This window comes from Nylanderia fulva, unplaced genomic scaffold, assembly GCF_048542155.1.
Source record: "Nylanderia fulva isolate GAGA-0341 unplaced genomic scaffold, ASM4854215v1 Scaffold19, whole genome shotgun sequence".
In the NCBI taxonomy this organism is placed as follows: domain Eukaryota; kingdom Metazoa; phylum Arthropoda; class Insecta; order Hymenoptera; family Formicidae; genus Nylanderia; species Nylanderia fulva.
The window spans coordinates 806322-818867 of record NW_028190161.1 but is presented as its reverse complement, the minus strand read 5'-3'; the positions used below and the strand labels follow the sequence as shown (position 1 = coordinate 818867).

At 34.4% G+C, this 12546-nt stretch overlaps 2 protein-coding genes across 5 annotated transcripts in view; one reads left to right on the top strand and one right to left on the bottom strand.

Moving 5' to 3' along the window:
* Egfr (epidermal growth factor receptor) overlaps window positions 1-12546 on the bottom strand; it is a 147357-nt gene that overhangs the window by 34307 nt on the left and 100504 nt on the right. The window lies entirely within an intron of this gene.
* On the top strand, window positions 2793-7594 carry LOC146723510 (uncharacterized). Its single transcript, XM_085481652.1, has 4 exons — window positions 2793-2847; window positions 3189-5343; window positions 5476-6287; window positions 6444-7594. Exons 1-4 carry the CDS (start codon window positions 2793-2795, stop codon window positions 7592-7594), a joined length of 4173 nt encoding a protein of 1390 aa, XP_085337778.1.

Sequence of the window (12546 nt, the reverse complement as noted above, 5' to 3'; positions counted from 1 at the left end):
TGTAGGGGATACATATTATAATTTGGACATGCGTTGATCGGTAATTTTTTATAAATCGCAGCGCCTACGGAACGGGTTAATTTCTCGCATATTAACGATGAAACTATCCGAGATCTGAACAAAATCAGGGATCATATCGAGGCGAACATTGTTGGACAGGACGGATTGAAACACGCGTTAATTACTCAAAAACTCTTGATTCTGAATAACTATAATTAAATTTCGATATTATGTGAATTGTAAGAATTTATATTTCAATAATTATACTGAAGAAGACCGCGTGCGGTCGAAACGTTTATAGAATGATTGTAATTTGCGTTAGTTTTAATATAATGACTGTAGTTTTATAATTTATACATGTAATAAATGGTAGTTGACTGAACATCTCGAATATTCAGCTCGATAAGTTGGCCTTATATTTATCACTTACATTTAAGAAGTTTTAATTAAAAGAATGAAAAAAATTACAAATAAAATTGTAAACATTATTGAAGATATTTATATTCTGATCATTATTTATTATTCATTGTTACTTCATTATTATAATTTTTGAGATTTAATTTAATTTTATCAAAAATTAGTTTCATTAAAAGTATATTCCATTCATTTACTCTGAACAAAACAGAGTTGCATCAAACATTGAAAACGTTCAATCAATCTTTTTGTAATATTAATTGACCAAAGTTCTCGAAAGAAGGAAATGAAAAAAAGTTCTCTTTTACATTTTTTTTGCTGATGGCCGATAAAAACAGCTTCTGTTGAAACAACTAAACAAACAACCGATCTCATGTCAGCTGGTTCACTTTCTCACTAGACCTTATATGGCTCAGCATTTTATTTTATACAACCCTGGCAGCAACAGATTGCATGATCAGCCGCCGTAAAGCCAGCATTGTTTCTCAAACGAGCACGATGGGTAAAATTACTGTTGGAGGCAGGTTGTTTCGAGGAAAAAGGATGCTCGTAATATTTGATTTAGAGTGGAAGATGCATTCATGAACCCATCGAATTGCATTCTCCCACAAGCGATGCCTGCGAAGGCAAACTATACAAGCTAACATTTCGACTGCAAATGTTGTGCAGTTTATAATATTAAAGGCAAGAATAACAATCTGAAAAAATAAAAGGGAAATGAAATACGAGAAAATGGTAGCAATTGTAGCCTGAACTCGTGCGGCTTCGTATGACTTGTATGCGCGAATTATGTTCGAAGTTTGCTAATAATGTTCGTGACTTCGTCGATTGACTTTTCATGGCTACGACTTAAAGAAGAGATAACGTAGTCACGGCGATGATGCGAGTAAGAAAGCGCGCCACGAAATCCAGGATCGCCGCTCACGATCATCTCGCTCGCGAGGATCCCAACCGGAATTTCGAGTTACGGATAGCCTTTGCCAGGTCGACCTGCACGCTTCGTATATCTTCGCGGCATGACTAGGTTTGCGTGAAAAGTTGCCGTAATCTCTTCTCCGGACGAGAGTACATTTACCTAAAGAATCTTGAACGAGTTCGCGCAAACCGAGAAGAAAGTATACATACGTACAAATATTATTATTATTATTGTTATTACAAAATATAAATTATAAGGGAGAAAATATTATTAAAAAGGATGAGAAAAAAAATATCAAGATACGCCTCCAATTCAATAATTTTATAAAATACGAATATGGAAAATAATTAATCTAAAATTATTATATCTAATGCAAGTAAAAATTTGGTATGTTTGTTACATGAATCCTCATCTTCCGGCTTCTTTCGCGAAAATTAATCCCACCTACGATTTTTTAGCATACTCCACGTGCTTCTTCGTCGGTGTATTATCAGCGTGACGAATCGCGTGTAGGTATTATTTTCCGAGCCGTTCTGACCAAGAACAAATTGCCGGTGGCGATTGCGGGAAGATCAGCGACGTCGGACGTTCTCGTGGTTCTCCTTCGAAAAGAGGAGATCGATCGCGCAGTCGCCTTTATCCCGCAGGTAAGATTACACTGCGGGACTAATCAATGCTTCCACGAACCGGGTGCGTTCCGCTTCGACCGATCCTCGGCGGATCGCAAATTGACGGTTCCGTCGAGGAATTGAGCGAGAAAAGCGGCAGACAAGAGAGAGAGAGAGAGAGAAAGAGATCCCGTCGAAGAGGAGCCGATGAATAAAGCGACTGGTACTGGTAGTCGGGAAGGATAAACCGTCGAAGTGGCATAGAAACGGAGATCGCAAAGATAAACGCGTCCACCGTGGCCATTGTGCCATTGCAAGGGTCTCGTGTTAAAGTCGCGCCGGATTCTTATCCGCGGGATCTATCCTCGACGGACGACATATACACTTTCAAAGCGATGCAGGTACATTTTTTGATGGAACAAAAATCGCCCTGGTAATGGTCTGCAGGAAAGACGCGATATCTCGCATTGAGAACTCAAACGCGCAATTTGATTATCAAATTTACGAATAAATAAATACATTTGACAATATGTTAATTTGAAATAAGAATATCTCGGAATATCTCAAAAAGAGATTTTAAATAAATAAATATAATATGTGTATGTATTATATATACATAAAACATAATCTGTAAAGTGCAATTTGAAGTAGTCTTTGCGAACCATGTGATTCGTTTGTCTTTGTGACATTTCTATGACAGGATCGTCAGGGCTCATGTTTTTTCGCGTGGGATAAAATCTGGTCAAAAATCATTTAGTTAATTCGTTGTCTTCTGTGGTAGATCAAAATCGAACGAGTGTTCTTTACGCTTATAATGTATGTGTGGGCGTGCATTTCCCTGATTACGATTTAAAATGAATCGTCTAAAACATATTCGTGGTATAAATGTCTCTCGTCATATTCCATCCAGTAAGTTTCCTCTACACAAATAATCTATTCACAATTTTTCTTGAAATTCTTTGTTAAATATCCTCATGTATATCTATTTTTTATAAAAATGTGACTCATAAATATTAAACATATGTTATATTATTTTGAAAATAATCACACAAAAAAATCTTACTTTATCATTATTTAATAATTTAAGACTTTTTTAAATAAAATACAAAATACATTCATAAAATTTATATAAATAAAAAAGTATATATATATATATATATATATATTTTTTTTTTCATATTATATCTTACTAACGTTATGTGCTTATTATTTGAAATTAAATTAATTATTTTTATTATTATAATATATAGATGCTGCCCCACCATCCCGTTATGGGCAGCATACGGATATTTATGAAAATCGCCAGTTCATATATCAAGGAACAGATCAATTATCCATAGCAAAGAAAAATCATGACGTTGGTATCAAATATTCTAAACAGCTTCGTCAAGATAATTTGCGTCTCATTTCTAAAGGAAGCAAAACAATTTGCAAACAACGCAGCAGAACCAAGTCGAGCGTGACTTCATTGAAAAAGAAATCATCGATGGATAAGAAGTTACCATTAGAAAGTATAGTAAGAACAACATGCCATTATTCTACATGCCAAAATATCCATCTTAATAACAGTGGATTTAACAAACGACGTACGTTTCAAATCCTTCCAATAATAAATGACACGAAGAGCATAAATCGTCATGGCAGTTTCGTCGCATCCGTCGAAAATTATCCTCGATCGTACGCGGAGATGATAACTGATTACAGCGAAAACCTATCTAAGGTATCCAACGTAGGTATACGGAATGATAGTCTTTACTTCGATAATACAATACGTAAGAGTCCGTTCAGTACTTTCTCGATACCATCTTCGGTTAGGAAAATTGTAAACGTTACTGAATATAGTAAAGCTCCAATTGAAGTACAAGAAAATGATTCCTCTCTTCTCGCTGATACTGTCGAGTCGCTTGATCGATGCATCCAGCATAACAATGTGAGCACTGTCGAATGTCACAATTTTCAACAACGTCGCGACGTCACACGGATTGTCAAAACCATAAATAAAGTTACCGATCAAGATTGCAATATTACTAGCGATTCAAAGACCGACAATCAATCTTACGCGAAATTGGTTGCCGATTGCAGCAAGTCTATGCGTAATATTTCCCTCGCAAGCATTTCCAAAGGTGGTTTAATACTAAGCAAGAATGTACTGGCAAGAAATTCTCTTGAATCCTTCGTCACTCCAAGGAAAGCTAACAGCACAAATACGCAAGAGACATTACGAAAAACATCTTCTACTGTTGCTACGATACCGCTCGAGAAGAATGTCAACGAACAGCTGAGTGTTCCCAAGAAACATAATTGGTTGAAAGAAATAGAAAGCGTGACTGGCGATTTGAAAAGTGTCATCGAGAAAAGAACCAAAGCAAAGGCTGTTAAAATCTCCAAGTCGAACAAGAGTAACGACGTATCGCAATTCGTGGATACATCTGATAATTCGCGCAAGATTCATAGACTCACAAAAGAGCTTATCAAAACTCATAAACAAAAGGCGAAAGATACAGCAGTTAAAAAATCGAGTTGTCAATCTGACAAGATTGACGAAATGGAAAAACGTGACAAAGATTTCGCGCTGCAGAAACATAATTATTCGCAACCAATTGATAAAAGATCTACCTCAGATCTACCGCGATACTTCAGTAGCGTCGCGAAGAGTCCATCTGCGAGGAAGAATTCGACGCATGCGTCAACTAGCGGTACCACGAGGATATTAAAACAACCGCAAGTCAAACTGCGCATGGTGCCTTCTGAAAAGGAATCCGTTGTGTCCATTAACGTGGATTCGGTCTCGCCTGGATTATTAGAATCATCGAATCCTGCCTCCAAGCAGCTCTCCGTCGTCGTGCAATCCGATCGAAGGGAGGATTCACAGTCGGCGGAAAGTCAAGGGAACGTTTCGACGCTTCGACGAGGTGTAAAAAGTGCTCCGCAACGCGGCGACTTTGGCCCGATGCGTATTTCGATTAGCGAGGACTCCGCCCCGATTAAACAGATTGAGTTTTCAATCAACGGCAAACCGGTTTCCGAGCTGAAGAGTATCATTGCGAGAACGGAGAGGTTGGATGTCGTAAGCTCGATGGACAAAATCGAGATTAGGATACCGTTCGCCAAAGACGACGTGGACTCGCCGAGCAAGACCGAGGAGACTGATCTGTCGAAGGGAATTGACGCTGGTCAGATATTGAATGTGCAAATATCCGCCAGTTTTCAGAATGAATCTGCAAAGGGTAGCGTCGAGAAGCCGCGAGAAACATCGCGATATCAATATGATAAAGACACGACATCAGCATCGCTGATTTCTGACGATTACTATTCGCTTGACGATACCGTGAAAGCTCGCGAGAATACTTTCAGCAAAATTAATAAGCAACAATACGAATTTTCTGATAATAAAAATATTAACGAGTATGAAGCTTCAGGCGATAATCAGATCAATATCCAACGCGAAACAGGGAAGAATATTTCGACTGATAAAATAATGATGGACGTCTCATTGTCCGAAGAAAGAAATAATTCTGAAATTAAAAATATGAATAGCAAGAAAATGATAAATACTGCACAATTCTCGACGAACAAGTGCGATAATAATAAGTCTTTCGACCATCGCACTCCTTCAAAAATGATCCCTTGGTGGTCCTCTTCAGATTCTTTTAACAAGATAAGAAAGAAGGAAAAAGATTTCAAACCGCTCGTCTCATCGTCGAATCAAAATGAAAAGAAACCAATCTCTTTGAATCACAATCTTGTTACCGAATCTTTACCGTCAAAATGGAAGGAAACATCAAATTCGACGCTAACGAAGAAAATACAATCGATAAATGATGCAACTACAAATAATTCGAGCAATTTTACTTCGTATTCAAATTCTGTAGAGCCATCCATAGAATCTAAGCCAAATCTTCACTATCCGTATTCATTTAGATTAAAACCAAATAAGGGAAATTCTAGTACTATTTCTGAAATTATGAGAAATGACTTAAAAGCTAAAGATAATCAGATGTCAACTGCACAAGAAGATAAAAAAAATTTTGAAATTAGACAAATAAAATCAGTTCCATTATCTACATTTGGTGTAACGAATTTAGGTGAGCAAAAAAAGACATTAAACAGTGCGCAGAATATACCATCAAATAAAAATCAAGAGAAGAAAGATAATTATTTCTTAAAGCAACCAAAGTCGAACCGTGACAATTTCAGTACGAAATCAAAAATAGAAAATATTTCTGATACTCTAAAACTGACTGAAAAAAGAAAACACACTTCGATCGATTATGCTTTAAAAATATCATCGAGACAGCCAACAGTGAAATTAAATAGTCAAGAGGGAGAAATTCAAAATTCACCAGCTGGCACAATAATAACAAAAGATTCGAATACATCCGCGACAGAAATAAGAGAGCAGATTAAGACATTAAAACAGCCGCAATTGGATAAGACAAAAAAATTAGAGAAAGAAATAAATATTTTAAAGCAAAAAGAAAATCTAAAAAATGTTGCGACATCAGATGTTAAATTACAATATAAGAATGATGTTAAGAATACACAACAAATGCATAAAAATGAAGCTACGAGTTTAAATTCTCCGAATTTTAAAAGTTCCTTGAAATCAACGCAAACGTTAAAAAAGCAGAAATCGATTGAAAATATTGCTTCTCAAGATAATTCTAAACAAAAAAATAAAAAGTCATTGTTGGAATATAGAGAAGCCCAACCCAGTCAAACAAATTCGTCAAACTTCTTCATAAGAACTTCTTCAGGAACGATTAAAAAGTCAGAAAAATTAGGAATGTCAGTAAAAACATTATCGGAAGAATCAAAACAAAATAGACCGAAGAGTTTATCAAATATAAAAAATATATCAGAGACGCTTAAAGAAATAGAAAAATTAAGAAACTTGACGTTACCAAATACATTAGAAAATAATTCATCTAAAGAATCTTCGAATAAAAAAATGATAAATCAAAAAAAATCGTCGTCGGAAATCATAAATAAAATACAAACAAAATACAACGTAAATACAAATAAAATCGCTAATATAGATGATCAACAACAAATAAAATCAAATTCAAAAACTACAACAACTAAAATAGAAAATGCAATATGTAAAAATTCGATGGATAAAAATACGAAAGAGATATCGGATGTAAAAAAGACAGATAAAAAGGATGATGCAAAAGATATAACAGCTAGGATCGTAACACAACATTCCATCGTCAAGGATTCAGTATCACAGAATTGCGAAAGAGATAATCTGGATAAGCCAAAGTCGAGCAAGGATAAAAGAAATCCTTCGGGATCAGCTGGCTCTCTCTCGAGAAAGCCAAATGGTTCAACCGGTTTTATTAAGTCAGCTGATTCAAAGGCGAAAACCATAATAATGTCAAACGATAATTGCACATATGCAAGAAAATCGATGTTAATGGAAGCATTATACCCGAATTTCAATAGGAAGGACGATACTATATCAAATTCGCATTCAACCATGTTTAAAGTTCCGCGAAATTTACATAACGATATGTTGGAGCATCCTGCGCCAAGGATGATCGAAAATGCCAGACCATGGATTAATACGGACAGACCAGAGAAAAGTATGCTATATTCCGCGTGGTTGCAACGATCTAGAAACGACATTAACAAGAATGAAAAATTATGTTAATCGTATATTGTATTTCGCGAAAAGAGATTTATTAAGAGATATTTAAATTAAAATATACAGTGTATGTTTTAGCAGAAATTATTGATGTATGTCATATTGTTATCTCTTAAGAAGCTTTAATGAGTAATATTTCTCGTATAAAATTGTTAAATGTAATAAATAAAATTGCTTAAAAGGGGGGACACGCGTTGTACATTACGTACATTATTTAAGGTCATTAGTAAACTCTTCCTACCAGAGATCGGTATGAAAGCACGAGATTTGAATGCAATTTAAGCAAAGGTAATCACTTTTCGGATGGCTTTGCGTTTTGTCGGCGGGTCTCGAGAAAGAGTGCCGGATTGGGTAATTAAAATTCTCATTAAAGCCGCTGGCGGCATCTTGAAACGCATCGCGGACAATAGGCTCGAAACGAGACCGCGGGCTGCAAGGTAGGATCGCGCTCCGAGGAGGCAGGTGATGAGAGGGAGCACGAATGGACCAACCGACCCTGAACAAGGAAGGAACACGCGTGAATTCCTTGTTTCAATAATCGAAAATATCGATGCTCTCAAGTCTTATTATCTGTCATAAAATTCGCTTTTTCGTGCTGTGCTAAAAACTGAATATTTATAACTCGAAAAAATATTTTTATTTATTTATGTTGAAATGTATATGAAGATTATATATATTTTACTTTTTCCATTATATCTATTAATCATACAATTTTTTAATTATTTTTTAAATAGTATTAAAAAATGTGTTTATACTTAATAAATTATTTTTGAATTATATATCTAATTATTAATTCAATTTAATATATAATAAATGTCTTTCTTTATATTTTAATTTTTTAACATATTTATAAAAATTAAATTTAAAATTAAATTTGATATAATAAAATCGGTTAAAATGGACAAATTAACAATAATATATATTTATTTTTCTTTTTGCGTGATTTTATCACAGTAAACTAAATCGATCTTTTACATAATGAACAGATATTTGCAGTTTCTTTCTTAAAGTGAACTGTCGATTTTCCTCAGCATCCTAGCAAATGATCGCAGCGACGCGTATGCACGAACTCGATCCTTCGGGTCGAGTGTTGTCGGTACGGCACGATACCTATCATTATGCCAATTTACGACGGGCTGGCAATTTGGGGCCTCCATCGACACGAGAGCCTTGGATTCGTCGAAGATGGTGCTTCATTGTCGAAGGGCGCTTTGGTCCGTCTCGTGAGCGCGTGAGCGAGAATCCCATCATTACGCACGTGTTTACCGCGCACATAGACCCATTCTGTTCTGGCAGCTCGCCAGTCATTCAAAGTAATGTATACGGACAGTCAGGGTCAAGCGGGGCTTTATTGACAGCATCGAATATATTTCGACCGCGTGTACTCTTCGCAGTGATCTTATCAAACTTTAATAATGATCTCATTATGCTGACATTTAGAACAGCGTTAATAACTATAATTAACAGTTTGCCGTCCTTGATTATCATAATCAGAATTATGGTTCAATGATGAAGAAGTTTGATAAGATACCACTTATGAATAACAGGACATCTAATTAAAAAAATTTGATGCACATATGGATGCACCCATTGCATAAATTAATATTAAAAATCAAAATAAAAGAAACATATATATATATATATATATATATATATATATATATATATATATATTAGTCATGCATGACTCCATTAGTGATCTGCTTTTATTAATGCAATTTATATCTGGTTCAAAAAGAAAGAAAATTAACTTCAGCAGAAAAATGGTCAAATTTCTACATCCTTGAGATAATAACTTGTCAAGGCTGTCACAATATATAACACGCGTAATATCTTTTGTAATGTGAATCAAGGTAATTTTGCATGAAAGCATACTTTCTCTCATTCCCTCTCTCGTTCATGTATTTTGTACGTTAAATATATTTATATAATCATGTTATAAAAAATGATTTTTCTTAGAGAAAATTTAATTGCGTAATAAGAATCATTTGCAAAATAAAGTACAATATTTTTCCATCAATTTATCAAAATATCTGAAAAGAAAAACGCTGCGGAAAACTATTATGCCGTGTTGAACTCTCGAGTCCTAATTGATGATAAGGCCATTAATTAATCGAGAGCGACGAGCAACATCTTTCATATAGCTAGGAATGCAGATGAATTTTTTTTTCGCTACCCGGCATTCGTCTTAAGATCTCTCCTACCTTTCCTCTGCACGGCAACGAAAGTTGATCTGACCCCACGAGAGTCCGGTTCAACCCTACTCTCCTTCTCTTTCTCCTCCACTACCCTCGCATGCCCTAACTGCTACGTCGGACCCCGGTTTGATTTATCACGGCGTTGCCGGCAGCCTCTTATAAATGTTCAGGAACAACTCTACTGCTATGTTCATCGCTCATCCTGGCGGAACGCAAGAGATTCCTTGGAATCCCGCTGACTTTTCCTAAGCGTCCTTGAACGAATGTCAGGTAAAAATCCCGAAGATTCTCCAGGTTTCTTTGCGATAATATCTGAGAGGAACTTTAATCCAAGGTTTATTTCAAGTATGATGTGTCTTCTAACGATATATACAATATATATTTTTTTTTTATTTGCAAAGATTATATAGCAATGAAATGTGTGTCGTGAATTATTTATTCTTCAATTCTATAAATATGTATTAATATTTATATAACATAATTGTATTTTATTATGGAAATGCTACAAGTAGAAGTATTACAAGTTTTTGTGTCATAAAATTGAGTTACGTTTAAGACAAAAGGATTTATATTCGAAATAATACATTTAAATAGTTTTTCACAAAAGCGAGAGAAAAAAGTTTGATGACATTAATCCTTGATACATATGATTTAACTTTTATATTCTTGCGTTTTTATCTTTTCTTGTAATAAATCCTGTAAAATGACAATCCCATTATGTTTCCTTGCGATTCATAAAACATAATGGTACTGAATATATGGTACGAGAAGGCTACTACTCTGCACTGTAATCGTAAAAGAATTCAAGTTACAAATACTGAATGCCTGAATATACTTGCATTTTTTAAAAATGGTTACTTAATTCTTTTCTTTTGTCTTACTTATACTTTTTATAATTAGAATGAAAATTAAATATAATTAGCAAGGCTGAGATTATATTGAGTAAATTTTAACAAAAGATTATTTTTAAAAAAATTATAAAACAATTTTGCACAGAACATTTTTAATCTAAAATATTGTTAAATATCAAAAGATAAAAAATTTCGTTAAAATTGGCGGCATGCTGGTTTTTATGGTGTACGTGCACGCGAGTTGCATTGAATCCGGTTGCAAGGACGACGAGACCCCCACCATTTTCTTTAGAGGTTTCCAATTGTCTCTTGTTTGTTTTCATTATACAATGCTTTAATTATACATGCTATATCGATCTTGTTCTTGGCACATCACATAATACTGTATCATGCATTTTTTCATGGCGAGCAATATTAATTATCTTCAAGATAAATTACGTACAGCAAACTTTTTGTGTTGCGCATCAAGAATTCATTTGCAACAAACGATTGAATTTATCATAATGCATTATTTATAGATGACCTTCTTTTAAGATTTTTCGCGTTTTAATTTCTCTGCAATTATTAATGATAACTGAGAATGTTTGTATGAATTTTTATCTGGTAGAGTATTTAAACGTATCTGTAATAAAAAGTTTTGCAAGCTTTGTTGAAATCTTTATTTTTTACTAAAAAAGCAATGACTACACTTATAATTTAAGACTGAACATAAAATAGTATGTCGAGCGATCGATTACATGCGTATTTTACACGCGCAAATGCTTTACTTGATGGAAGATTATAATTTTAGCAAGATTTCTCTAAAGCTGAAGAGAATGTTCAATCTTTTTTATTCTTTATTCTTTTATCATTTTTTACTTTGTTCAGTGTAATATTTTTTTATTCACTTGCATACAGACATTACTTCCCTTCATATGAAGACAAAGTTTACGATCTGATTCTTTCAAAGTTTTTTCAAAGGAAGAGAAAATAATATCTTTAAGGAAAAAGTAGGAAAACTAGAGAAATTGCGAGAGATCAACAAGTCAAATGTATAAAGGATGCAATTTGTTTTTTTACGATATTAAGTAGATAAAAAATATACATCTTATATGGAAAGGTATTGCTATCTTAGGTTTTATCCGATTTTAATCCTAGTAGTTTCGTCCTGCTTTACTTTATGTTTTCTGTGATTCTCGTAAGTCTGTCCGACTTTCACGTGTGTCGTGATAAGACGATCGAGTACTTCTTAATCCTTTAAAAACGAAGATAAAAATTCTCGCGGTAGAGAAAGAAAAAAACGTCGAGAGGAGAAAGTCTTATACAGATAAAGTCACGAAATCGAGCTGAGGAAGCTAATCCGCTTACGGGGTTGTTGTGGGAGAGGAAGGAAAGAATGCACATTCGCGACGAAATCGCAGCAGATTAGGGGCTTAAGTCGCAAAGTTATAGAAACGTCAAGGTATGCGGGCGACACGTGTCTCTCGCGAGCGGGCTTAAATTAATAGGGCTGAACGATATGGTGCGCTGCAACAAACAGCACGACAATGTTAAGGAGAATTTGTTGCACATTAATAGGCTCTTGCGAGAAGCATGTGATTTCATTTTTATTTGATAGTCATTTTTGCGGTTTGCTGTTTACGACCGTGGTTATAAGCGGATTAAATATGCAAGTCAAAAAAAATGTCGGGAGCGAATGAATTATTTCCCCATTATTAAGGCAATTTTTTCCAAAGTCATAATACTATGTAATATAATTTTTCTTTTGTACTATAGCTGAGAAAAACAGCTATTTTTTAATTATACCATATATACAAATAGTAAAAGTTTTAATAAAATTTAAATTTTCTTTGAGAATTTATTAACATTTAAATATTATTATTAAATATAATTTTATATAATATTAAATAAAGATTTTTGCATCCATCGC

What these genes read in the sequence shown, in the direction of transcription:
- LOC146723510 (XM_085481652.1), top strand. Translation starts at nt 2,793, where the DNA reads ATGAATCGTCTAAAACATATTCGTGGTATAAATGTCTCTCGTCATATT. An exon ending in GATAATAAAAATATTAACGA is followed by an intron (nt 5,344 to 5,475) that starts GTATGAAGCTTC and finishes AAATATGAATAG; the next exon opens with CAAGAAAATGATAAATACTG. An exon ending in AATTCAAAATTCACCAGCTG is followed by an intron (nt 6,288 to 6,443) that starts GCACAATAATAA and finishes TTGCGACATCAG; the next exon opens with ATGTTAAATTACAATATAAG.